This window comes from Besnoitia besnoiti, chromosome III (genome assembly GCF_002563875.1).
Source record: "Besnoitia besnoiti strain Bb-Ger1 chromosome III, whole genome shotgun sequence".
NCBI classification, from domain to species: Eukaryota; Apicomplexa; class Conoidasida; order Eucoccidiorida; family Sarcocystidae; genus Besnoitia; species Besnoitia besnoiti.
In genome coordinates this window covers 2,871,554-2,898,569 of record NC_042358.1, presented here as the reverse complement: position 1 = coordinate 2,898,569, position 27,016 = coordinate 2,871,554, and the positions used below count along the sequence as shown (strand labels likewise).

General features: G+C 62.0%; 2 protein-coding genes across 2 annotated transcripts; one reads left to right on the top strand and one right to left on the bottom strand.

Moving 5' to 3' along the window:
• Positions 1-2,217: 2,217 nt before the first annotated feature.
• On the top strand, positions 2,218-19,104 carry BESB_046990 (uncharacterized protein; the record flags this gene model as incomplete). The annotated part of the gene is made up of 5 exons (XM_029363150.1): positions 2,218-5,867; positions 6,305-6,736; positions 7,291-14,908; positions 15,391-16,014; positions 16,339-19,104. 5 exons carry the CDS (start codon positions 2,218-2,220, stop codon positions 19,102-19,104), a joined length of 15,090 nt encoding a protein of 5,029 aa, XP_029220516.1.
• Positions 19,105-21,024: 1,920 nt separating this feature from the next.
• On the bottom strand, positions 21,025-25,969 carry BESB_046980 (uncharacterized protein; the record flags this gene model as incomplete). Its single annotated transcript, XM_029363149.1, has 3 exons — positions 21,025-21,468; positions 21,730-23,323; positions 23,790-25,969. The coding sequence occupies 3 exons, from the start codon at positions 25,967-25,969 to the stop codon at positions 21,025-21,027; spliced, it is 4,218 nt and encodes a 1,405-aa protein (XP_029220515.1).
• Between the last annotated feature and the right edge of the window lie 1,047 nt (positions 25,970-27,016).

Sequence of the window (27,016 nt, the reverse complement as noted above, 5' to 3'; positions counted from 1 at the left end):
GCCGCTTGTTGGATCATCTTCATGTGGCGGAGGCATGCGACAACGCGCGACTGAGCAGCTGGGATATGTTCGAAGCACTCCATTTTTCTAGAAGACAGCTAATGAAGGAATTTGTTTGCCTCAAATTGTGCTACGGATCCTGCTACGCTGCATAGGCAGACCATGGGCCTGAGTACAATGCCCACAAAGCCCTTCGGCAACGCGAATTACAATTTCACTTGTGGCTCGTTTTCGGTAAGGCCGGATTGTGAGGAACGCTGACCGGTAGTTGAAGAACCTGAGAGCCAAATCAGGGTGCGAGGCCGAGCCGTATTTCGCGTCAATCGACGTGATTCGATTCTCGCCAAAATGCAAGCACATTGTGCGCCACTCTTCGCTTCGAAAGACAAGAAATGATCAGTAAGCTTTCCAAACACTTCTGCAAAATGGAGCACGCACGATAATAGAACGCATCACGTGCATGTCCAACTAAATTCCAGCTAAGATGTTTGTGGATTCCTGTATTGGCACTACAGCGGGATATGTAGTCTGGCTGGCTTTCGATTGACCGTGGATGAGCCAGGCTCAGCGGCAGTCGTGACGCCCAACATGCGTGTCATGGTCTGATTTTCGACGAAGAAGTTCAACGACCGAAGAAGGGTAAGCCACCGTAAGCTTCGGTGTCTTCGACGCAAGCGCAGCAATCTAAAAGCTTCAGGCTGAAAACAACTCTTGGCATACCTTCGGAGTGTACGGGTCGCCTCATTAAGCCAGTTCGAGCAACGCTCGTGAGTTACGTAATAAACCGCGAGCTGCATGAGAATTCACGACGGGAAAACTTGAGCCGATCAACAACGTGCGTCGTACAACTGAATCACACTCGCCGCCTCACATCGCTGGCAGAGGACTATGCCACTCTAGGTATTGTAATGCAGTTGTTTATTCGGTTTGAGCAAACGCGTAGATAACCGAATTAAGCACGAACTGGTAGATCAGCTGCGCGTGCACCTCGCGCGCAGACCTCATTCCGAGGCGCGAACGCGAAATTGCGCCAGACATTTGCAGCGCCGTCTTGGCCGTGAAACCGCTGCGGATGCGGGCTGATTTTCTGCTACAGATTTCTTCTGGCGCAGAGGAAACTCCAACGACTGGTTTCATGTTGCCATCGAACCAGCCTGGTAGCACGTGGGAACAGACGCAGGGCCTCAAACCCGTCTGTCGAGCTGTGAACTGCGGACTGCCACAGCAGCAGAGCAGTAGCGCGGAACTCGCGTCACGCAGGAACCCTACACGAAAATATCAATCCAATGGCACCAGAGGACGACGTTAAAAAAGAGAAAATCTCGTCTATTTGAGGCGTCCATCTGGCAACAACATCTACTGCCCCGTTCGCCCCCAGAACCCCGCCCCTTCCTCAACAGCGTTCAGCTGTTCGAGTAACGGGCATCTTTTCTGTGCGCTGATGTCGAAGATAGCATGCGGACTGCTTAGTCCTTTCATCTACCCTGCACTCGATTAGGTCTCTGTTGCATGACCAAGGTGTGCTCCACAGAAGAGACAGCTCTCAGAAAGGCTCAATATCTCACTGTATGGACCGTCTTGGTTTGAATGGCCTTTGTCGAACTTTGCTTTTGATCAGCACGCTCCCGAAAGAAAAACTCAAGCGCGCATGCAGTTGCACAGCTGTCGATTATCGACCCGTGCATGCGCCGAGAAGCCCGCGGCTTCAACACCAGCAAAGCATGTGCTTTCCATCTCCTTCCATCCGTTTTTTCGATTGATATCGCCAATAATCTTCTCGGCTGTGCTTGCCCAGCATCGTCTAGTGCCTACTCACTAGGCCAGCACCGTGTGGGGCCTCTGCAGCGGAAAGCGTGACATAGAGGTCGATCGCAGGAGGGGTTTTCTCGTTTTTAATCGAAGGGCCGGGATCCCGGACGCTTTGCTCTCTTCCGTCTACGTAAATCCGTCGACTTTGGCGCGGCTGGAGGGGGAGGAATGACCGGAACCAGAGAGCCTCTCGGCGTCCCCTGGAGCTCGATCCTGCCAGCCCCACAAAACGAACTAAGCAGTGCTCGCCGCACGCAGGCATCTTGATCCAGGGCGCCCTTTGCATTTTTAGAAGCCGACGAAGGGCCGTTGCTGCTTCGTGCGCCCTCCGCATGCGAGGTGCTTGCCGCGTTTCGCTTCTTTCCTGTGTTCCTCCTTCCTTTCGCAAGTCACCGCGGGCGCATTCAAATGGAAGAGAGGGAGGGAGACAGCGCAGGCCAGGACGAGGGCCTGCTTTTCGCTCGCCAGCTTACCACTGTCAGCACCGCCGTTGAATCCTTTAAAAGGAGACTAGAAAGCAGATCGCCCGACAGAGACAAGAGCGACACTCCCCTGTCGCCATTCCTGGGGGACCTTCTTCGGAAGCTCGGGCCTCTCCTGGAAGATGGAGCCTTCGTTTACAGGCATGCGTCCGCCGAAAAGCACCGCCACGCCTCTCAGGAGACGGCGGAGTCTGACGGCGACGCGTTTCATCGACACACAGGGCGAGCGGCGAAGCCTGAAACGGGGACACCTAGCGTTCTCGAGAGGCTTGTGACGAATTATTGCGCGGTCTCGCCTTTCTGCGCGGAGGTCATGAACCTCCTTCGAATGTTGATTTTCGAGGATACAACGCACTCTGCGGGGTTCAGTCAAGGCCAGAAGCACGCAAGCAACGCAGGCGACGGCAGGGCGGCGCCGGCGGACTCGAAGCTGCTCAAGGACTTGGAGCGCCTCGGACAGTTGCTTCTTCTGTTTGTATCGCGGGTGTTGGAAAGCGAGTTCCTCGACACCGCCCACTTCCGCACGTGTGACACGCGGCGGAAAGTGTCTGCAGCTGTCACGACGTCCGCGTTGCTAGCTTCGCTCGGGCGCTTTTTCTCTTCGTCTCCTTCGTCCTGCTCTTCGTTCCTTCCGCCTTCCCCTCTCCTCAGGCTCTGCTGTCTGCAGCTTCTGCGCTCCGCAGTCACGGTCGTGCCCTCGCCGGCGGCGTTCCGCGTGGCGTCCGCACTGGGCTCCAGCCACAGCGGGTCGACGACGGAGACGGAGGGCGGCGGCGACAGGAGCCTCCTAGCCTGCCTGGCCTACGCCTTAGAGGGCCCCCAACCGAAACTCCTGCAGCAAAAGAAACTGCCGGGCTCGCCGAGCCAGCTGTGGGCTCCACCGCTGGCCTGCAACGCCGCGCCCGAGGTGACGCGTCAGAGTTCCGCGCAGGCCTCCGGTGATGGCGCGTCTACTAAAAAGCAGAGCTCGTCATCGCCCTCGCCTGCCCAAGCTGTCCCAGATCACACTGAGGAGGCTCCAGATTGGCCGGTTGCGTGGGGACGGACATTCACGTCGTGTTCGTGTCTAGCTCGAGGATGCGGCAAGCGGCGCAACGCCCTTCTCGCTCGCCTGGTGTCTCCGGACCAGGCGTCTCCTCAGCAGGCGACGTCCGCGCCCCTCGCCAAAGAGGCACGCCTCTCTGCGAATGAGGCCGCGGCGGCTGTGGAACGCCTCGTCACCGAGGTGGACAGCGGCGATGTGTGCGCGCCTCCGAGCGAGGCGGGCGTCGGCACGTGTGGCGCAGTCCCCGTCCGCTACGCGCTCCGCCAAGAAGCCCTTTGTCTCCTCTTGCTTCTTGTGCTCCACGAAGACAAAAGCGTGCCTCTCGTTCTCCTGCAACGCCCCTCGATGAATCGGCAGTCTGCAGGCTCCTCCTCCTCGGGCTTCGCCGGCGGCACGGCGGCGCCTGCATCTGCGCCAAAGTCGCTCAGCGTCTTGGATCTGTTCGCTAGGGCCTTCCTGACTCTGCGCTTCGACCGGCGGCGCGACGCTCTGGTGTGGCTTTTGGGCTTTCGGCGAGCATTTCGTGACTTGGAGGCGCGCGCCCACCTGTCTCTGCTGCGCCACGGCGGACAGCGCGGCGCTGCCGGCGGGGGGCGCGAAGGCAGCGGCTTCGCGGAAATATTCAGCAAAGGCTCCAAGGCTCTGTCAGGCTGTCCTGACGACGACGATCACGGAATGGAGGGCGAGGCTGCAGGCAGGGGGCGCCGAGAAGGGGGAGCAGCTCCCAGGCCCGGCTCGAGTCCCGCTGGAGCGATCGCCAGACGACTAGCCACGGGGCCCGTCCTCCATGCGCTGGCGCATCTGCTCCACGCATTTACCAGCAGAGAGACGCTGGAGCAGCTCCTCAGGCCTCTCGACAGACGAGCGGAAGATGCGGGGGATCGCGCGGCGCCTTCTGAAGCCTCAAGCGGGTCGCACAGTCAACTCTATCTCGCGCTCTTTCCGTCCGCTGCGGCGTCGCCGCTATCGTCCTCTCCTGCCTCCTCTCCATCTTGGGTGCTGCAGAGCCTCCTCCTCGATCTTTTGTTCTTTGTGTTCCCTCCTGCGACCCTGGCGGTCAAGCCGCCCCAGTCCTTCTCCACCGAGTCTCTGTCGTCGCCGTCTCCGTCCTCGCCGCACGCGGGCGCCTCGGCGCACGCGTCGCTTCTCCTCTCGTTTCTGCAATCTCTGCGCCCTCTGTTTCTGCCGCCCCAGCAGGAGCTTCTGCTCGCTGCGCTCTCTGCCTATCCTTTGGGCTTGCATGTCCAATTTTTGGAGTCCTTGTCGTCTCTGCACCTCGCGGCCCGCTCATCAGTCCAGTTTGCTCTCTCGCACCATCTCCTTGTCCGCCTCCTTCTTCTGCCCTTGGGTGGGCACCACTCCGCGTCTCTCTCTTCCCTCGCTTCCGTCTCCCCCTCTGCCGAGTCTTCGTCAGCTGTCTCCTTTTCTTCGCCGCCCCTGCCCCAAGGCCCCGCTTCGGCGGACTTCTCCGCCTCGGCAGCGGTGTGCGGCGGCGTGTCGACCGCGGAGGCGGCAGAGACGTTGCAGGCCGCGGCTAAAGTGCAACTGCGGGAAGCTGAGCTTGGAGAGCAGAGAAGACAGTATATGCGTTCCTTCGTGTCGCTCGTTTCGCCTCCGCGCCTCCTGCTGCGCCAGCATCTCACCGCGACCCTGCTCCATAGTTCGCCATCCGTGAACTTTTTCGGTTTACTTTCTCTGCGAGCGGCCTGCCGCCTCTACGAGGTCGTCGGCCAGGCGCTGGACAGGGCGCCAGAGGCCGCCGACGGGGTCTGGGGCGGCGAGTCGGTCCCCTCTCTGCTTAGGGCCGCCGTCCGCGACAGACTCCCCGACGAGAAAACCGTGCTGAACTGTCTAAAGAAGCTGGAGCAGCACTTCCTGGTCTTTAGAGCCGAGGAGGATGTGCATGCAGAGCGAACGAGCAAGAAGAAAAACCAAGGCATGACTCTGGCGTGGGATCTCGACGGCTGGGATGCAGATGCGCTCTGGCCTACCGATGAGGCCCTCGTGAAGGACCAAGTGACGAAAGAGCTCAAAGGCGACCGCAACAAGAAGAACTCGAAAGACGGAGCAAACGCCTCGGACCCCGCGCGGGACGGCAGAGAGGGAAAAAAGACGAAGAACAAGGACGCGGAAGATCAGGACGAAGACGATGACCTCGACCTCCATCTCGGCGGCATCGAGGACGACGAGTCGACTGACGAAGAGTCCCACGAGGAGCGTGCGGACGACCGGAATAATTCTGCCACCTCCTCCTCTCCGAATGGAGACGCCGAAGATGGAGGTGCAGGCCATCCCTCTCTCGCGCCTTCCTTCATTCTGCAGCTCTCTCTGCGCCGCCTTCGCTCCCAGACTCTCCCGCTCTTTCGAGTCTCACGGAGCAAGGCTGCGGCACGCGCCGACGCAGCCTCGAGCTCCGAGTCGTCTGACTCTTCGTCAGCTTGGGTTCTGCCCACACGCGGACACGGACAAGAAGAAACTGAGGAGGCGCGGGCCGAGGACGGAAAAGCCTCTCCGCTTTCTCTGCTGCTTAGGTCAGCTGCGCCGCGCCGGAGCGGCTTCCACTTCTGTTTAAACCCATACGCACCTCCGCAGCTGCGTTTCTGCACACACCCAACCACCCGAGGCGGTTGATTGCAGCCCATGGTGTAGTCACCCGTTTGTCGCCGACCCGATTTCTTTACTTCTCTCAAATGAATCAAGGCCTGGCGATGACCGCAACTGGTGTTGACGCATTCTGCTTTTTCTTGCGCCACAGGGTGTGTCGTATGCTGCTTCTGCAGCCGCCTAGCAGGCCGTTCACACAGGCGCCGACGTTGAAATAGGTGTGGATGTGTACGAACAACGATTTCTCGGCGAGCAACGTCTCGTTTCGTCAGGGGCCTCTCGCCATCCGCGGCTCCTCAGTGGCTCGTTTGCTTCGCGCCTATGTCTCTGTCAACTGTGCCCTCTGTGCCGTTTGCGTCCGCAGCTGCCTGGACGTCGCGCGCCTGTACCAGACTCTGCTTCTCCCGCCGGGAGGCTTTTCTTTCGACTGGTCGCGCCTGCTGGTGTCTCCTGCACGCCCCCTCCCCGTGGTCCCCCCCTCGGCCGCTGGAGGCGTGCTCGTGTGTCCCTTTGTCTGGGCCCTCGAGCCGGAGGCCGGAGCTGCGGTCGTGGCTCTGGGGCTCCAATCTCTCGGCGGCGGTCGAGATGGGCTCGAAGGCCTTCGCTTCGGATTTCAAGTCGGCTCCACAGTCTCGAAGCAGGCGATGATCTTTCTCACGCAGCTTCTTTTTCAGTGGCGCAAGAGTACCGTGGAACTGGAGCGGGTCATGCGGCGCCCGTCTGCTGCAGAAAGGAACACAGCCCTCATGCGCTCTCGCAGCGCCTTCAGTGAAAACCTTCTTGCGCTGCTTTTCAGGTAAGCGCGCGGTTTCTCAGACTGCAACGCACAAACGACGCAGTAGAGATTTAGCCGGAGCGAGGCGTAGCGAAGACTCCGCGGCAGAGGTTGAAGGCAGACGAGCGGCAGATATGCCGCCCAGAGGCGTGAAGCATCTGTCGAATAGCGTAGGAGAATGGAAATGTGGCTTCTGTTAGGCTTGTCGCTGAGGGTTCGATCAATCGCGCATGTGCAGGACACCGGGACGATGCGTCCGTTCGCTGGATTGACGGAAGAATGCGGAGAAGAGGGGGGGAAGGGGGGACACGGGGTACGCACGCGCGCTTGCCGGCGTGTCCCGCCCTCTTCACCAAGTAGTCGTGTCTATCTTCTTTGCGTGAACGTGCGGAACGCCGAGTGGGGGGTGTGCCCGGCGAACCACACTACCGCCATCTATGCAGATATGCAAGCATGCTGTAGTGGCTGGCTGCTCTGACAGCAGGTGGTGCATCTGGTGCATCTCTATCGCTGTATGGAGAATCCCTTCTAGTTTGGCTCCGTGTTTCTCGCGTCTGTGTTGTTATTCGGTGCAGGTGTCTTTCTGTCTCTCCGGTCTTCGCCACAGCGCGGGTGAACGAGCTGGCGGTTTGGCTAGCGGCCCTCTCGCCTCGTTCCTCCAACCGCGATTCGCTCGGCTCCACCGCGCAGGCGCGCTCGCATTGTTTCCGCTGTGCGGCCTCGTACTTCCTCTCGATTGTGAAACTTGCGATCGAAAAGCCTCTTTTGCTTCTCCCGCAGCCGCCACTTCCTCCCGCTGCGTCTGCCAGCTGCCCCATCGCGGCGGCGCGTTCAGATGCCGGCGAAGGCGTCTCTCTGTTCACTCGCGCTCTGCTTTCGCATTTGTCGCTGGCTCCTGAGTGCAACGGCGGCAGGCCGCTGTACGTCGACGTGTCGGGCGCGTCGCTGTCGCTGTTCCAGCTCGACGAGGCTGGCTTGGCGTGTCTCTCCCACTCCTCTTCTTGTCCGGTAGCCCAGCCGTGCTCGGCCGCGGCCAAGAGGGACACCGCACTGTGTGCGAACAGCATCGGGTCGTGGGTGACCCGCGGTCTCCTCGGGCTCCTGTCGCTTCGCCCTTGTCTCCTCGAGCCCGTCCGCGAGCTCCTTCGCCGTCAGGGCCCCTGGCGAGTAGTCGGCAGCGCGCTGACTGCTGCGCGGGACGTCGATGCTCCTGAAGACGCACGTGAAGCAGGAGAGGAGGAGGCCAGCGAGGAGAAGACGGCGAAGGGCAAGAAGCAGAAGAAAAGGGACGCGGCTCAACATTCGGCGGCTGACGGCGAAGAGAGAGAAAACAAGAGAGGAGACGGAGAAGACGAGGACGAGGAGAAAGCAGAGGCACTCGAGGCGATGCGAAAAACGGCATCCAGACACCCTTTGTACGCAACGATCAATGGTTGGAGGAAGAGACTCTCTGCGGTCCTTCGTGAGGCATCGCGGCTCGCTGAGGAGGCAACACAGGAAGGCGCGCCGGGCACACATCAAAGAGAAAACCAGAATCAGGAGTCCTCCTGCCTTGCGCCCGCCCATCTTCTTCTCTCTGAGGCGATGCGAATCGAGAGCGAGGACTCCACGGATGAGGTGCCCTCGTCGTCGCTCTTGGTCGGCGCTTCGTTGTCGCTCGTAGACCTGCTGCGTCAGCTTCAGCCGTCGCGGGCGCTCTCCGCGTTCTGGGACGCGGAAGTCGAGATGAGTGAACTCTCGTCTCCTCTCGTTGCACCTCGTTGTGGACGCGTGTCCTCCGCCTTTCCCCTCCCACTTTCTCTGTGTCACGACCCCTACAGCCCCGAGGCGCGTATCTGTCTCCCCGCGGCCACCGCTGATGCAGTGCGGCTGAATTTGTGGGCCTTGTTGCGGCTTTGCTCTTCTCTGCTCCGGTGCCAAACGCTCGCTTCTTCGTCGTCCGCCTCCTCGCCGCATCAAGGTGAAGTTGGCAACTCCACACACGAGCAGCTGGTTCCTCTCCTGAGAACTATGCTGCACATCCAGCACCTTCAGAGGCTCCTGGACTCCTCTATGAAGCACGCTGGCCTCGTGGCGTCGCCGTCGCTCTACGCTTCTGAATCGTCAAGCGCAACTCATGCGCGTGCTTCTCAGTCGGTGCGCCTGCCTCGCGAGTCCCCGTTTCCTCTGTTGACTTCGTCCGCTCCTTCCGAGATCTGCGACGCCGCGACCTTTGCTTGCATCCTGACGGGTCGCGCCGGAGGCCGTGCTCTCGGGGAGTGGTCGCGGCGGCGGCTGGAGGAGCTGCGGAAAGCGATTGACAAGTCAAGTCGCAGCGAACTGAAAAAAGCGAAGAAGAGTAAACACGGGCACGAGGAGAGAACCGACGGCGAACGCCGCGGAGACGAAAGCGAAGAAGGAGAGCGGCGGCGCTCCCTGGAGCTGCCGGTCCTCAGCTGTACGTACATCACGACAGTCCTGCTTTGGGCTGCCGAAGATCGCCGCCTTCTGCACGCGACCGGATCGAAATCCCAGCTTCCTGTTCGCCTCCAAGCTTCGCAATCCCCGTTTTTCACTCTCGCACGCGAGCTCCTGCCTCAGCTCCTGACGCATGTGGCGATCCCTTTGAGCCGCCTGGCCGCGCTGGATCAGCGGAGGAGAGCCTTCGAAGACGACGCTGTCTCTGAACTCCATCGCAAGAGTCGGGACACAGGGGCCAGCGGCGGCGCACTTCGGTCTCTCTCCGCTCTTCAGCGCTGTGCACATGAGACACTGCAGCGCATTTGCGCAGCGGCGTCCGCCTGGGGCTTCGAGAATGAGACACTCGTCGCCCCGGCGATCACCTTTCTGCACGCGGCACTGGGCGAGCAGCCCGGCGATGACGCTGAAACGGCGTCTCTCGTTGCTCTCGCGCGTCTGCAGGGGCACGAGGGCGACGTGGACGCTTTGTCCGCCCCTTCGGCGCAAGGGCAGGCTTCCAACAAAGAGAAAAGAAAAAAAAAGAGGAGGGCGAGAGAGGAGGACGCCGACAGCTGTTTCGAGGACCGGGGCGAAGAGGCCTCCCCGAAGAAGCGAAAGGAAGGCGGAAAAGAAGGCATACAGCATGTGTCTGTCGCTTTTGCAGCTTCCCCTGCCGGCTTCCCGGTTTCACTTGAAGGCACGTGGCCTCTGGACCTCGCTGAAAGCTACATTTGCGGGCGCCTTGCCTCGAAGGCTCCCTACTTCGCCCCTGCCCACTCCGCGCCCGAGGGACCGGATGAGCCCAGAGGTCTCTTTTCTCGGGTGTCGGTGTCTGAGTTCTCTCTCTCCTCCACGGCGAGTCGCGTCCTCAGTGCAGTCGAGGTTCGGCTCCTTCTTGGCATTCTGCGTCTGGCCTCTGAGCCGGCGGCGGCCCCTGCTGCCCCTGTGTTTTGTGACACCCAGCAGGATCAGGATCAGCGTGTGCGCATGGCGGAGCTCCTCGTTCTGCTTTTGGATTGTTTGGCAAAGCCTGTGGCGGATCGCGGCGCCTGCGCCTCGTCGCAGGGGCTGCCAACAGAATTGGGTCGACAGAGAGAGGCGGCTCTCCTAGAGTACGAGAGAGTTGTGGTGCGCCAGTGCTTCGTTCCAGCTTCTGCGCAGAGCGTTCTGTTTGTCTCCGGTGCCGCGCGCAAGTGTGCATCTCCCTGTCGCGCTGAGCACGCCGCAGCGGCGGCAAAGCTCTGGCACGCTCAGGGCCGCATCGCGCATCCGTCGCTCGCCAGTCTCTTTTGCCGGCGTTTCCGCGCGAGTGTGCGCTTCAGAAAGGCGGTGCAACTGGAGCTACTCGGCTGCAGTGACGAACTGTCTTCATGTGCGGCTGCGCATGCGTCCCCCGCAGCGCCTGCCGGGAGTTGCGCCCCAGCAGACAACCCTCCGGGTCAGGGCCTCCTGCCCCAGTGGCGCTTCGCCCTCGAGCTGTTGCTCCTGAGGGAAGGCCAGCTGCCGCCGGACACCGTGTCTGAGGCGGGCGACGTGTTCGCCGGCGTCTTCGCTTACGCGCTTTCTCTAGTGGGGGAAGCCGAGAGTCACAAGGAAGTGAAGACGAAGAAAAAGGAGAGAAAACAGCGGAAGACCAAGCAGGCTGCGATGCGCTGGGGAGCATCCATTCTCCGGCTCCTTTTCCGGGTCTGCGGCGTGCCGCAGTCCCTGAGCGCAGGAATCGAAACAGGCGTCTTGGGGGGCGACGGCGCCGAGAAAGAGGCGACGCGGGAGGGAGGCGAGGAACTTCAGGCTTCGCCTGTCGGCGAACGAGCGTTGATGACAGCGGCCTTGGACTTCTACGAGGGGCGAGATCGCGACGCGGGGATGGGGACTGCGCAGAGTGCGAAGGACGACGAGAGGGGAGACAGGTCCCCCCTCTGGCGCTCCTCTGCGGTCGCCGGTTTCTCCACGGTCCTGCGGTCGGCGCTGGAGATCGACGCCGATGACTCGCGGTCAGCCGGAGACTCTCAGACGGAGTTAGCGTTGCTCCAGCGGGCGGTAATTGCCATCCGTGACAGTCTCCTCGCCTTCGCCGCCTCCGACAGCCTACTCCCGCCTCAAGGCGGCCTCGCCGTGGAAGGCGACGAAGGCGGAGACGGAGCTCTCGGCGAGGAGGAAACAGAGAGGCGCGCCGCCGCAGGAATCTGGGCGAGGAAAGCAACGCCGGTGTGGATGGCTGTGGGTCTCTACGAGGCCATAAGCATGTGCGCGACATCCGCCCGCGACGACCGCTCATACTCGAAAGCGAAGAACGGAAGCTCTTGCGATGCCGGCGAGGCGGTCATGGATGACGCCGATGCGAAATCCACGACAGTGAGGTGGGGAGGAGACGCGCGAGAGAAATGTAAATTTCTGTCTGGCTTCCTCCGGGACGCCTTCGCCGGTGTGTGCTGCCAGGTGTTCAGCGAAAGCCTTGCCGCGTGGAAGGCGAGCGCCGCCGCACGCGCCTTCCTCCCGCCGACTTCTCCGTCCGTCGCATGCCCATCCTATGGTCTTCTCTTGCCGCCCTCATCGTTCTTCTCTTCGTCGCCCGCCCTGCAGCTGCTCGAGTGCCTGGAGGAGGTCCAGCGCGAGCTGACGTACGGACCGCGAAAGGCGTCTGAAGGACGTGGAGGCGACACGGGCTGCGCCGCGGAAGATGACAATGCTTCACTGCTCTTGGACTTCATTTCTCGCATCCGCCTCACGCGGTCGCTAGAAAGACTTGTCTGTCAGCTTCCCTCGCGCCGAACCGACTTCTCAGACTCGGCGGAGGCGTCAGCGTCTCCTTTGCCTTTGACTCTCTCGCCCTCGCTACGTCAGCGAGCCGAGCGCGGCATGCTGCGTCTGGCGCGAAGCTTCGCACGGCGCGTCGGCGGCCTGAGAGAGCTGGACATGCTGGCGGTCGCGCTCGCGTCCAAGAGCGCCGGTGTCAAACGGCGCCCGCCCGACTTGCACCCGCAAAGTCTCCTCGCCTCAGTGCGCGAGCGAGCCGCGCTCTTTGCCGAGGTCTGGTGTCAGACGTTTGTGCCCGTCTGGCGGTCAGGGCTCGTCGCCGCGGCGCTCCTGCCCCCTTCGAAAAAGGCGAAAAAGGCGCTGGAGGAGGGCGCGCAGGCGCAGAAAGCCGCAGAAGGCGGCGAGGCGATAGGGGGCGACCAGGAGGAAGCGCTACGGCAGAAGCGAGTGTGGATCCTCGCTCAGGAGATCCTCCAGTCTGACGCCCTCAGGCAGCTTGGCAAGGCGCTTCGCTTCTTGTGCTACGCCGCGGCGCGCGATGCGTCCGCGGAGGGCGGCGCAGGCGCGGCTGGTGGCGAGCAGAGGCGAAGCGAAATCGACGCCATCGGCGAACGATCCACGAAGAAGGCGGGAGAGGACGCACCGAGCACACAGATGGGAAAAGTGCAGCCAGGTAGCAGCGGGCATGGCGCAAGACGAGAAGACGCGCTCGGGGCGAAGACGGAGGAAGCACATGACAACTGCAGCCCTGATTTACGCGCAGCCTTGTTTCCCCTCCTTTCCCTCCTCGCGCGCGAGCTGCTCCCTATCTACTACACAGCTGTCCCGAGAAGAGACGCACAGGGTGCCTCAGAGGAGAGCCGCAACTGCGAAGGAGGAAATGAGTGGGCTGACACTTCCTATTACCAAGAAGAGGGAGGCTACGAGGGACACGACTACGAGCGGGACGGCTACTCGAGGAACAAGCGATCTTTTTTCTTTGCTGATGACGAGGAGGAGGCGGCCAGAGAAGGGTCACGCATGTCTCCTGGCGGGGGAGATGATACCAACGCTTACACGCCTTTCCTGCTGGAGGCTTTGCTTCCTCCGGAGCTACACACTCTGTTTGCGTCGTTCTACGGGGGGTCGACGTCCGCGGCAGACTGCGCGCTACGGGATATTTTCACCGCCGACCGCTCAGAAGTGCAGGAGGCGTATATCCATTCCAGCTTTGCCTTCACCTCTCAGCGAGCTTCCGCAGACAAAGCCGACTCCGAACAGGCCAGTGACGCCTCCGGCGCATCGCCTCTCGTCCCGGTGACCGTCGCGCTGGCCTGGGCGGCGCGGCTCCCGCAGCCGCGCGAGGAGGAGGGCCGCGAAAAGCGGAAGCCTGGTCAGCAGCTTGGCGGCGAAGATGAGGCGGAAGGAGAGGACGCCGCGCTGTTGCTTCTGAACTTCCTGCGGCATCAACGCGCTGCCGGCGACGCAGATGCCGCGGAAGCATCCGAGGAGGAGGGCGCGAGAAAGCAAAGAAAAGAAAAACGGAAAAAAGACAGAGAACGAGATCGTGCGAACGCAGCCGCGGAGGGCGGCGAGACCGGCACGCGAGGGCGGAGGGACGACGAAACCAAACGAGGTTTCGAGGGCGCGCAGCGGAGAGCCTGGAGCATGGAGGACCTGAAGGCGTTCTTCGACGAGTGCGACCAAGAGAGTCCGGCTGCTTCACTGTCGTCAGTTGTCCTGAGCGCACTGAGTTCTTCATCATCTGGCGCCGGCCGTTCCGCGCTCGACTGGCTCAGTCTGAATCCCGCGCGCATGCAGAGGACGCTTGACTCTTTCTCGTTCTCGTGTTCCCTGTCAGACACGAAAGGCGTGCTGTTCTCCTCACTTCCCGGCCGGTCTGCCGACGTGACGAGTTCTCCTACGGATGAGCAGGAGGCGCTCAGTCTTGTGTTCGCGTTGCCTTGTCTGGGAGGCAAACACGCCGGCGTTTTGGCAGGCCACGAAGCCGGCGGCGCGCGCGCACAGGCCTCGCTCGCTCTCTCAGCCGTCATCTCAGGCGGCGGACGAGGCCTGCCGGCCACTGGAGACGCGAGGGCGACAGCCACGTTTTGTCAAGACGTCTCCGCTAGAGGGACAAGCAGCGCGGCAGGAGAGTCCTCTGCTCAGCCCAAGCGGTATGACGTTGCCTACTTGGTACCCTTCCTGACAGGCCGCCTCGTGGCTGCGTGCGCGTCCCTTCTGTATCGGATGCGCGACGAGCGCGAGGCTGCGGGCAGGAAGACTGAGCTCGAGGATGGCCTGCCCGGCGACGCGGGCGGCGACCAAAGCCAAGGAACGAAGCCGGAAGACTCAGACACTCTCGCGGCAGTGCAGCCGTCCGCGGGATTTACCCCGCGGGACTCCGCGGCGTCGCTGTCCTTTGCCGCGCTGGCGAAGCGCGCCTGCGGCGCTGCGCGCCGCTGGCTGCAGCGGCAGCGCGGGACAGCCGAGGCGGAGACGCCTGCCTCTGCCCCGGCGAAGGACAGGCGCCGCAGACGAAAGCGAAGGCGAGACGGAGAAGAGGACGACGGGGAGGAAGACGAGACGGGCTACACCGAGGAGGCGCGGGAGCCGGAAGCCGACGCGGAGGAGAAGGCCGACGTCGACAGCCGCCTCGCTGCCGCGTTCGACGTCGAGGAAGTCGAGTCGGCGACCAGTCGCGTCTGGGCGTTCCTGAACGCCGCCCGCCAGCTGCAGACGCGCCAGCGCATGCGGAGCGAGCAGAAATCGCGTCTGAGAGGCGAAGGCGGAGAAGGAGACGAAGGCGGAGACAGCGGGGAAGAAGGCGACGGCGCAGACGTGAACGATGAAGAGAACTGGATGCAGATCGAAGAGCTCGAGGGCGAAGACGCTGCGGAGGCAGAACTCGCCGCGTGGGCTAAAGAGCGAGAGAAAGTCGACGACCAAGGCACCTGGCTCAGACGTTTCGCCGCAGGCGGAGGCCTGCAAGTGCTCCTGATGACTCTCTCCGCCACGGTACGGCCTCGGCGACATCCGTCCCGGTTGCACTTCCCCCAAACCACGTCGCCGTTCTCGCTCGCTGTTTCCTGCTGATGCGTCCTGCCACCTTGTGCGAGCCTTCGCTGTGTCTGTTCGTCTCTTCTCCGTGCCTTTCTGTCTGTATACGCGTGCAGCTGTGTAGTGGTGCCCCGGGCTGCTGGGTTCCGGGCGGTGCGACGTGGACAGATCTTTCGGCTGAGTGCTTGGCTGCGTTTGACCGTTTAGTCCTGCTGCATCTGTTTGATAGTCTGCCCCAGGCATCGCCGAAAAACTTCAGTGCTTTTCTGTCGCCGCAGGGATGCATCAAGGGGGGACGGGCGCGGAGGCGTAGTCTCTGCAGTCTCTCTTTCTACTTTTTCCCTCTTTCAGGAGCGCTAACGCAGCTCGTTGTGGGCTGGGTCGGTGTCGTGGACGTCGCGCCTTCTCCCTGTGTGTGCCCGTTTTTCTTCATTTCGCAGGACGGGTATCTGCGGAGCGTGGCCTTCCACGGCGTTGCCATGTTTTCGCATCTCCTTCAGTTGTCTGCGGATCTGACGATCCTGCTTTCTTTCTCGGAGCAGCATTTCTTGCTCTCCAAGATCGAGGCGCTCACGGCGGCGCTTGCCGCTGCAGAGGGCTGCAGCGGGGACGCAGCGACCTCGAACGCACGCGCCTCAGGCTCCCCTGGCGAGGCCGGGTCGCAGCGGAAGCCGAGCACCGCAGTTCTAGCTGCGAGGCGCAGGAAGTTTTCGCGGCAGCTTGAGCAGCATCGGAGCTTCTTCGCGTTCCGCGAACTCCGACAGATTCAGCTTCTGCTCTCAACTCTGAAAAACAGCGTCCCGCCGCCGACTGCCATAAAGGCGCGAGCCAGCGCGGCGCACGCAGCGGCTGAGGCACCCTCGAACGAAGTGGCGGAAGACGAGTACGACGAGGAGGGCGACGAGGTGTACGAAGGGCGAAGCAGAGGACGCAGCAGGAAACGCAGAAGGCAACGGCAGCGAAGGGGGGAAGAAGAAGGTGATGAGTATGACGAAGATTGCATGCAGACGGACAAGCAAGTAGCTGTTGAAGGAAACCGCGACGATACGCCAGTGTGCCCTGAGGTACGAAATCGCGGCCTGCTTGGATGCCGAGGGACTCCGTCGGCGCCATCCTGCGGCTCTGCGGTTGTGCGTCACCTGTACCTACAAGTCGCCGCTGTGTGATTGGTTTCCGTCTGGAGGCAGGATATGCTTTTTAGACCATTGTTTCCCCACGAGGCGCTTCGCTTCACCTCATGTCCCTCTGCCGGGCATCTTGTGTTCGACCTTTCGTGTTTTTCTCTTTCTGCCGCCTGGATCAGCACAAACCTCTAGCACCTCGGTTCGTTACCTGCCTCACGTCACTGTTTCCGTTGGGTTGTGTGTTCAATTTGTTTCATCCTGCAGGCTCTCCATCCAGTCTTGACGGCCTTCGCGGCGTCGGCGTTGCCTTTCCTGCTTCAGCCGGAGCATCCGCTTTTTTCGTTGCTAAACGATTTCCTTCTCCAGCGACCCAGCCTCTCTGCCCTCCTTTTCGCGTCGCCGTCGAGCTCCGCGTTCCTCTATCCGAATGCAAGTTCCTCGTGCGCAGCCTCCGCGGCGTCGCCTATCGGGCAGTACTACGCGCCGTCGCTAGGCTCCCTCTTCTCGACTTTCCTTCTCTCACCTGTGTCTGCGTCGTCTCTTCAGCAAAAGCAGTTTGTGTTGACGTGTCTTCTGCGCTCCCTGGCCGCCTCGTCGTCTCCGTCGTCTGCTCGAGGGCCCTCTGTATCGTCTTCGTGTCCTCTCGGATCGTCTCCAGCGAAAAAGCGAAGCAGCTTGGGTGAAGAGTCCTCCTCGACAGCTTCTCTTCTGCTGCCGCCTTCGTCCCTCTTTCTCTTTTCGTCGTCGCCAGTACTTTCCTTCTCCTCATTCGGGTCTCCATTCCCGTCGGCAGTCTTCGCAGCGCTCCGGCTGTCTCTGCAGCTCCCTCCGCAGTTCTCCGCTCTCCTCGAAAACGCGGCGCTCTCTGCTTTGTCGGCTACCACGTCATGCAGAGGAGTCCAGGGCGGAGAGATGCGCTCGCCCCAGGGCGCAGGCTTCGCTCCCGCCGCGCTCCCTATTGCCTGCTGGAACGCGTGCGTGCTCCTGCAGCGCCCTGGAGTTCTCTCGTGGCTCCTCCATCATCTGCGTCTTCTTCTCTTCCATCCTTCGTCCTCGACTTCGTCTTTTTCGTCCACGTCTGCACCGCTGGCACCCCAGAGATCTCTTTGGTCCGCATTCCTCTCCTCCGTCCTCCAGCCGCAGGCGCTGCCTCTTCTCTCATCTCCGACGGCCGCGTCCCTCTGGCCGCTCGTGTCTGACGCATGCAGCCTCGGCGGAGAAGGCACGGAAAATCGGAGCGCCTTCCACGCTCAGAGGAAAGAAGCCCTGGCGGTGGCGCGCGACGCACTCGAGCTGGTCGAGGCCCTCGTGGACGCCTCGCTGCTGTCGCCGCGCCCTCCAGGCATGGAGGAGTCCTCCCTCGTCTCTGAGGCGATTGGAGCACCTCTGGCGTCTTACGTATCCTCCTCCGAAGGCGGGCAAGAGATAGCGCGGGAAAGGGCGGAGAAGCTGCGAGAGGACGGTCCTGGCGGAGACGAAGCAGACATTCGCCTGTCCGAAGCGTTCCTGGGTTCAGCAGTTAGGCGCGAAGTGTTGAAGCGCCTCTTGCGCAGATTCGTCGCTAGCCACGGTCGCGTCGAGCGCGCATGCCAAGGCTTGAAGACGCGCAATAAAGCGCAGCCAACGGGAGTGAGTCAGGACGATGCCGGCAGCGCGAGCGACTCCCAGGCCCCGTCGTCCGCTGTGTTGCCGTCTTCGAGGACTTCTTCTCTTGAGGGAGCAGCCTCGGTTCTGTTTGCGCCTGAGGTCGTAGCATGGCCTGTCTCTCTTGGCTTCCCGTCGTCGCCCCTCGCGCGGGCTTCACGCGCCAGCTACCCAGTAGACGGTCAGGGCAAGCTCGCGGCTTTAGCACGTCAAGTCGCCCTCCTGCGCTCCAAGCTCCTCGGGATTCGACATTCTCATTCTGCGTCTGGCGCATCGCCTGAAGATAGCCGCACGACTACCGCGGTGGAGGCGTCTTCGCCTCTGCGCGTGCAGGTCAGTCCAGAGGGTGTGGCGCTCCTTCTGTCTCTCTTCGAGTGCCTTCGCTTCCTGGTGCGGCTGTGGTATGCTCTGTGTCTCTCTGGCTGCGCGCGCGCGGCTTCGTCACTGTCGGGTGCCTCTGCTGGCGTTGCGTCTTGTTCCCCTGGTGCGGACGGAGGCAGACGCAGGCGCTCTGCGGAGGCCTTCATGCGTGACCTCCGTGCGGCGGGTCGCGGAGAGGAGATGCCACAAGTAGCGCGGCGCCTGTTCGCTCTGTGCTGGCGACTGTGCTGGTCGACGATCTCGCTCTTCCAGCCGATTGCTCGGGCCCGAGCGCACGGCAGCGGGCTGACGACTTCGTCCGCCTCAGGCCCCGGGGCGCCAAAGGAGGCGACGCAAACGAGGGCTGCAGAACGGGAAATCGAAGCAGACTCGGACGCGGAGGACGATGAAGCACACGGCCGCAAGGCCCCAGGCGCCGGCTGCTCGCCTCGCCAGTCCTCGGCCTTCTCGGGGACTCTCGCGCCGCTTCAGAGCGCCCAACTGAACCAGCTGAGACACGCCGCCTCAGGCTGCTTCGCCGACGTCGTCGCGCTGTGCGAACTCGCCGCGCTCTCCTGCGCGAGTCGCGGAGAGCAGGGAGACAGAGAGAGGCCACATAACGTTAGTTCGTGTTCACCACCTCTGAGTCGGCACGCTGGCGATTCTGTGTTCGGGGTGGAAGAAAGCGTCGGACGGGATGACGCCTGCAGGCTCGTACTCGACATGCTGACGGGTCCAGAGAGCGAGGCCGCGCCCTCGCGGGCTGCTGGAGAGACGGCGAATGAAGAGAGTTCAGGCTCGCGCTGTGATTTACCAAGTGAGTTTCCAGCACGGCGCCGCAAGAGAGTTGAGAAGAAGGAACAAGTCATGCTCCAGTGCCTCCAAATCTGGTGTCTCCTTTGTGGGGGAGCTTCGCAGGGGAGTGACATCTGCAGGCACAGCCCGACCGCCGGGCCGGCCCAGGACTGCGCGACTTTTCCCGCCATGTATATCCGGTGGGTGTTATCGGGTGACTGGCTGAGTTAAGGGACTGCGATTTTAGTGTCTGTCGTGCCTTGAGTGCGGCTGTGAGGCTTGGAGGGGAACGCAGTGTGCTAGGTTTGTGAGAGGCGCCTAGCGCCTACAGCGTCTCGTCGCCTGTGAAGAATCCGTGAGCGGTGTTCCACGCGATTGTTGGGTTTTCAGTCGTCTTGTGGAAGGGAATATATTGAACATTTGCCGTGAGTTCGAAATCGCAGCGAATCTGTTTGTCTCGTCCGCGCTCGTAAACGCAGACCGCTCCCGGCGCCAGATACGCCGGCCCTTCTGCAGGCAGCTTCCGTGCTGTGACTGAGGACACATCTGAGACGAAAACCTCGTATATTAGACGCTGACTTGTTGATGAAACGGTTTGTCCAATTGCGCGTCTTCTCGCGCATCCTCAGAGATCTGACGCGAGAGCCTTTCAGGGTCGGTGTGACGTCAAGGCAGCGCGGAAAGACGTACGATCTCGTCGCTACCCAAGCACGGAAACGGGCCTGTCGCGGTGTTTTCCGCGCGAACGAGTCAAAACACGTCCCGGCTCTGTGTAAAACTCGCCTGCAAGCGCTGCACATGAGACACGGATCTAGGGCTGGTGCCGGCCTGGTAAAGAGATGTGCGCGCAGACCTGCGTCTCCAGTACGAAACACTCGCGGAAAGGGGCAGGTTAGCGAAGACGGACAGAAACCGCGGAAATTCACATTCATCACGTTTCAGCACACTCCCACAGTTTCCTTCGTCTCTCATCCGTGCTGGCGGCGGCGAGTGCGAAGGGGCTCACTTGGCTGCCGCACAGAGATTGGATGTTCGGAGCCAGTCTCGGGTTGAAACAGAGGCGAGGCAACGACGCTCGGGAAACAGGGGAGGGCCGCGGGCATCAACAACTGAGAGAACGAGAGGCCAGAAGGCGAGGGGAAGGAGGAGACGACGCGCACTCACGCGTGCTGTGATCTATAGGCTGCAGGGGCTGGCGATTCATAGGGCCGTGGCAGCAGATAGGGAATCGAGTGTAGAAAGAAAAGGGAGGGAAACTCTAGCGGCTTTTAGAATAAAAGTGAGCCTAGTCCCCGAGTCGACCTGCGAGGTAAGGCGTGAGAGACCCCTGCCGCCTGCTGGCTGTGTAAGGAGGGAGACTCCGCGGATGCTGCGGTGATCTCGTATCCTCCCGCCAGGAAAGAAACGAGTAAAGTGCTTCTTAGACTGGTATACGCGCCCAGCGTGCAAGCGTCTGTACTGAAAGCTTGCTGAAAAAGTGCCGGTTGTGGCAGAACTGCCGGATATCTACATCCAAGAAAAGGGTGAGGGCTGCGTCCGCCGAAATCGATCCTCCTCAAGAATAAAACTTGTGTGAAGTGGGCGAAAGGAGCGCCAGCTGACGAGGAAAGGATAAAGACGCTAAGCCTCGAAACCATGCCGAGCGTTGGCTTTATCTTCTTTAGCAAAGATATGTTCGGAGATACTGCAAATCTATTCCGTGTAAATACCGGGGGTGTGGCTGCTGGGCTCCACGAGTGTCTTCGATGCATATGAGGCGGTGCATCAGATATGTCGCTTACAGTTTAATGAACCGTCCGCAGTACCACGTTCTCTTATTCTCTGCCGTGGCGCCTTGTGGGCTCGCGTCTGTCTGACTCCCCGGTCTCTCTTTCTAAAAAAGCTGCCTCTGGCTTTCTGCGGTTGGGCCTGCACGCTGCTCTCGTCGGACGACTTCCATGAAACCGAGGAACAGAGAGAAAACACAGGGACTGTGACATGTTGAGCGGGTTCCTGAAGAGGTTTACACAGACAGGCAGCTAAATCGGTATCCCTACAGAGACAGCACGAGAAGGCACATTCTCAGATCGGTAGAATCTGGATCTCCGACCCTCCAGCCCGGCTAGTGGCGGCTCAGACGGAGCAGGAGCCGGCAGCGACGCCCCATGTTTTTCACCGATTCGCCGAGGGCCTCGCGGACCCCGATGCGCTGATGAAGCCGCGATAGGAGAGACTCACAAGCCGCTGGCCTAGCGAGAGCGGATGCGGCAGTTGCAGGGCTTGGAGGAGCTGGTCTTCGGTGAACACCCAGTTGTTCACGAGCTCTCGCAGCTTCCCGCATCCGTCTGCCTTGTCTGCAGGCTCGTCGGCCTTTCCGCGAGCGCCCTCGTCCGCGGCCTCCGCCTCGCGCTTTCGGCGGCGTTTCTTGGTCACGCCCTCGTCCTGCGCCTCCGCGCCGAGCGACGCCGAAGGCGGGAAGACAAGGCGATCGGCCGTCAGCTGACAGCCGAACTGGCTCTTCACCATCGCCTGCAGCTCGACGTAGGAAGCGCCTGAGCACCTGCTCTCCAGGCTCAGAAAGGGCAGGCGGTCAGGCGGCACCACACGCACGCGAAGCTGAAAAGAAGCGACACACGCAGACAACGGGTTGAGCTGTGTCTGTGACCTTACTTCGAGGCGTCTGAACGGGCGCAGCCGCCAGCTCCGCTAGAGCGCGCTCCATCCCGGAAACGGCCTCACACGATATGGAGGCGCTGGAAACCTACCATACGTCTCGCACTGAGGAGGCGGCGCCGCAGCTGACAGCATACAGTGGCAAGCACAAACTCCGAACGCAGCTCTCACTCTCAGTCTCTCTCTTGCTTTCTCGTTCGTTACCTGTCTTTTGGCGACCGCGTTCCAGGGCAGTCTGACGATGAGGCGCGCAGAGGAGAATCGCCCGTCCTCCTTCCGCTCAAAGATCTCTTCCACCAGGTTGGCATTCTGCAGCACGGCGAGGAACCGCGAGAAAAGTTCGTTTTTGCGTTCCTTCATGCCCTCCAAGAGCGCCTCGCGCTTTTTGGCACTCCACTCCAGCGGCACGCCGCCCGGCCGCGCGCCTCCGCCCTCCTTCTCTGCCTGCGTCTCCACGTCGCGAGGCGGCGGCTGTTTTCGCAAAAAAAGCCTTCCGCTCTTCTTCTCCTCACAGCCGGTCTCCTGGAAGGGCAGGAGAGAGGCCGGCGGCACAGGCAGGGGCTCGGGAAGCATCGAGAGGAACACTTCAAGCTCGCGCGGGCGACTGGCTGACGGCGATGCGGACCGAGTGAAGAATCCGCCGCCCACAGACACCACGGGCGTCACAATGTAGCCTTCAGTCTCCTCTTCGCCTGCTTTCGATTCTGTCCCCCCGTTTTCCTCCGCGGTCTCGGTCGCGCCGGCTGCCTCTCCCCTGGCCTGCGACGCCCCTCCCGCCGCGGCTGAGAGCGAGAAGGCGAGCGAGTCGAGCGAAGGGTCGCCGACCGCTGCGATGAGCTTCTTCTGCCACATGAGGAACTCGGAGGGATGCATTTGGGCCGTCAGCGCCGCCCCGTAGAGCACGTTGACTCGCATCTGCGGAGAGGAAATCAGACTGAGAAGCGCCGAGGCGGGCGGCGACGACGAGCCCGCAGCAGGCCCTTCGCTTCCCGGTGCTACCTGCTCCTTCGTCTCTGTTTTTTTCTTCTTCGGCCTCCCTTTCTCTCCCTTCTGCGACGACCCCGCCTCGCGCGCGCTGTCGGGCTTCAGGGAAGCTGCGGCGCCGGCCGCCGCAGCCTCCTCGTCGCGCACAGCGACTGCGAGATGCAGGCGGAGTTCCTCTGCAGAGAGGATTCCGCACTGGTCTACGAGCGCTTCTGCGGTCTTCCGTCCCACACCGGCGACTTGCGTGAGGCTGCCGATTGCCTCGAGGCGTCGCTGCTGCCTACGCTCGCGGACCTCCGCGCAGGCACCGGTCTCCAGAGTCTCGTAGATCGCCTGGAGCGTGCTGGACGCAAAGAGCGGGCGCCGCAGCTCGGGATCGAGCTTGAACTTCTTCTCACAGTTCTTAAAGGCCACGCCGCCCAGCCGGGCGACAACCAGAGCCTCCGCAAGCGACCGCACAGGCACGGGCGCCTCCTGCAGCTGCGCAGCCACCTTCGCGTACTGCTTGTGGCTGTGAAACAGCGCAGCCGGCGTCTTGCCGTCCGGTGAGAGGACGGCGGGCGCGAAGGAAGTCCCCGAGGCAGACGCGAAGAAGGCCGGCAGAGCGGCGCCCCCGCCGGCGGGGAAAGGCGCGGCGAAGGACGACGCAGACGACGCGGAGGTTGGAGGCGGCTGCAGCGCCCGCAGGCGCTCGTAGTCGCTCAGGCGGTAGTTCGCCAGCGTCAGCAGCGCGGTGACCACGCGCCCGTTCCAGGGCTCCAGGCAAGGCCACGGCGGCAACGCGGAGCTCGTGGCGGCGGACGACGCGAACGTGCTGAAGAAAGCAGAAACGGGAAAAGCGGCCGTGCAGCGACGGCAAGGCGGGAAGAAGAATAACAAGCAACGCGCCACAGGCCCGGAATAAAAGCGACCGAGGACGAAGCGACGAAAAGGAGACGAGCAGGTGAACAGCGGGTGAGTGGCACATGTTGGAAGAGAGAAGACACACAGAGGGGAGCGTGGGAGCCCAGTGGGGGCAGGCAGAAAAAAGAAACGAAAGACATGCGTGGAGGGAGGAACGCATGCTCTTCTGCGTGAGAGCCTGAAGACAGACTAGGAATCAGCGAGTCCTCTCTTTCTCCGGTGTGCACCGATGCCGCACGCCCAACCTAAGTCCCATTAAAACGTGAATGCATACACATAGACGTATGTACACGAATGTATGGATATATATAGAGAGAGAGAACCACGTAATCTTTGCGTGATTTGCGCGTGCGTAGATCTGTTTGCTTGCGGCTTACTGCTTCTCGTTGTGGCTCTGCGACTCTCCCTCTGTTTCTCTCGCTAAGGCGGCGTCTCCTCCGAGCTTGGCGGCGAACTCCTTCACTTTGTCATGATGGCCGCACGCCTGCAAAAAGTCGGCAGGGAGCGCCGCGACCTGCGCGTCGACGTCTTTCTGAAACGCGTCCCGCTCACGGGCGCTCATGATCATTCGCAGCGCCTCCATGCGCGCGGCTTCTTCCTCGCGCTTCTCCAGCGAAAACAAGAGAGACGCCGAAGATCCTGGGGAGGAAGAAGAAGAACTCTGGCTCTCTGGCGCAGAGCCGCTGCGGTCCTTCTTCGCAGAAGCGGAAACTTCGCCAGGAGAGGACCAACGCGTCCACGGGCGCCGCGAAGAGGATGAGGGCGCCGCCGCGGAGGACGGCGGCGAGGATGGAGCCGAGGCCGCAGACGGCGGCGCTTGGGAGCGGCGATACGGCGACGAGACGCGGGAGGCAGGAGCTTCCGAGGGAGAGGAAGAAACGCTCTGTGCAGACCGGCTCGCCCGCTCTCCCTGCCAAGCCTCCTCGGCGGCTGTCAAGCGCCGCGACGCGAAAAGAGACGACGACGGTGGCGCGGAGGACGCGCGCGACGCAGGCGAGGGCACAAACCGTGAGAAGCTCTGCTTTGCCGTAGTTTGGCTATCCGACGACGTGCGTTTTGAGTAGCTTGTGGCTCTCCTCCACGTGCTCCAGGATCCCGACGTGACCTTGTCCGCGAGCGCGGACGTCTTCGCGAAACAGCTCCCCGACGCCTGAGTCGCGCCTTCCGCCTCGTCCAGCTCTCCGCTCTTACCCCCTTCTCCGCGCCTCTGAGGCGCCTTCGCAACCTCTTCCGCATCTGACCAGCGACCCAAGTGCGTCTTTCGAGTCCCTGAAATCGAGCTTGACTTCCGGAATGCCATCTCCTCCGCAGGGGCCCCTCCCGAAGAAGAGAACGGCGAGGCGGGTTTCGCTTTCTGGCGGCTCGGCGCGTCCGTCTCGCCGTCCGGAGAGTCTCCTGCCGTCCCTTCTTGCCCCGCTCGGAGGCGCGCCGAGGCCGCAACTCCCCACACGGCGTCGCGGCTCCACCCTTTGGTGTACTCAGAGGCCGACCGCACCTTCAGCGGCTGGGCAGAGGAAGAAGACGCCGTAGTTCGCAGCGGTGATGACGACGAGCGAAACGCGGTATAGCGGCTCGTCTGTGAGCTGCACGGTTTCTTCGCGTAGGAAGACATCGATTTGTTCTCCCCGTCTCCGCCGTTTCCACGGTCCCCTGCGCTGTCCGCCTCCCTGTCAAGCGCCCGCGTATCTTGCGTCTCCGCGCGCTCGCCGTCGCCCTGCCGCGCGCCCCGACCGAATCCCGGCGACCGCCACTTCTTGCTCAAGTCCCATTTCTGCGAGGCCTGCGCGAAGCACAGTGGCGGGCTGCCTTCTCTGCCCTGCTCGCGCGCCTTCCACGCCGCCCGCCAGTTCGACTGCCTTTTCTCATCGCCCGCAGATGCGTCTGGACAGGCACTCCGCAGGGAGGCAGACGGGGGCAGGCGTCCGCGCCAGAGGCCTACTTCGGCGAAGTTGGTTGATGCGCGCCAAGAGTCGCACCAGGAGGAGCCCGTGGTCGATCTGTCTCCCTCCCTCGCTCGCCCCCGACCGTCGGCGGCGAGGCCAGCTTTGGGCTCCACAGAGGAGGCCGCCTGTGGCGTCGCGACCGCCGCGTCGTCAGCCGCCTCGGAGGAGACAGAGGAAGACGCAAAGCGCGTGGACAGGCGAAGCGCACACAGACGCAGGAGAGGCGCCGCAACGCCGGCCGAGACAAAGGCCCGCGACAGCGGCAGCGCGAGGAGCGAATCAGGAGCGAACGAAGCGACAGAGGAGGGCGAGGAAGGAGCCGTGTGGCGAGAGAGCGAGGACAGCGAGCGAGCTCGAGGACCGCGCCCGGGCGAAGACAAGGAAACGGGGAATAAATGAGTGGGGATGAAACTGGCCTCTGTCCTGTGCGCAGATGGGTGAGAAGAGGGGGCGTGGGATCGGTCAGATGCGGACAGAGAAGAGAAAGGAGAGAGAGCGGCTGAGAACGAAATTGGCGATCCAGGAGAAGCCGCAGAAGGTCGGCGTGAGAAACACGAGGCCGAAAAACGCTGCCGCAAGGCGGTGAAGAAAGATCTCCTCCGCAGAGGCTCCATCGTGCTGCAGGCGCTTTCTGGATGTCCCTCGCTTCCTATTCCGAAGACTCGAGGCAGATCACGGCGAGTGAGACACGCGCAGGCATGATGAGAGTCCTCGCTCGGAGCGAGGCGAACAGGCGCGCACGAGGAAGTCAGAAAAAAAGACGGCGCAGATGCCCGCGACGGCCGCGGCACTGGATACCGTCGATCGGGACTCAGAGGGCGAGACGCAGCAGAGCGAGAGGGAGAAGCAGGGCCGCACCCCAGAAGGGGCGGAGAAATATTCCAGCGCGACAAAGGCGGAGAGGCAGGAAGCACACAAGCGACACAAGAAAGGCAGTTTGAGGAAGACGGGGCCGTAGCAGCGGCATCGAGGGTAGAAGAAAGAAAATATAACGGCCAAGCAGACGGCGAAACGAGAGAATGCTCAAGAAGCCGGAGGGAGGCGGGAGGTGGACGCAAGGCAGAAGAGGAGTCAAGGCGTGGGGCAGACAGGGAGACAGGGGCGGAGCAGCTTCTGAGCGAGAACGGAGCCGAGAGGGGAAGTGTCGAGGCGAGGATCGGCTGAGCAGTGAAAAAAACAAGAAGCAGAAGAAGAAAAGGCAAGCGGGCGAGGGCCCTACGGAGCCGGCAAATGTGCCTGCGAGAGACGGGCGACAGGCAAGAGGACTGAGAGGAAAAACGGGTCCCCTGAAGAAGAGAAGGCGCACAGGGGAGAGCGGTACCTGCAGAAGCGAGATGCATCTATCTCAGGGAAGGTGGTATGACGACGGAGAGGCAGGGACGGAAAAACCAAAGAGAGCCACAGCCACCGCTCGCCCGAGAAGAAGAAAAAGGCGGCAGGAAAAAGTGGCGACGGTGCGCATCCCTGGAGAAAGGAATCGCCGAAACGAGTGCTTCAGGATAGGCGGGCTACGAGGGCCGCCTGCGAGAAGGGAGCAGAGCAGGTATGCTCAGGCATACACACCGGTGCTTTTTTCCGCAGGAACACAAGCTCTGCATGCAGGACGTGAGCAAGGAAGAGAACAGTCGCACTCGGGCTTCTCAAACTTCCTGTCGCGCCAA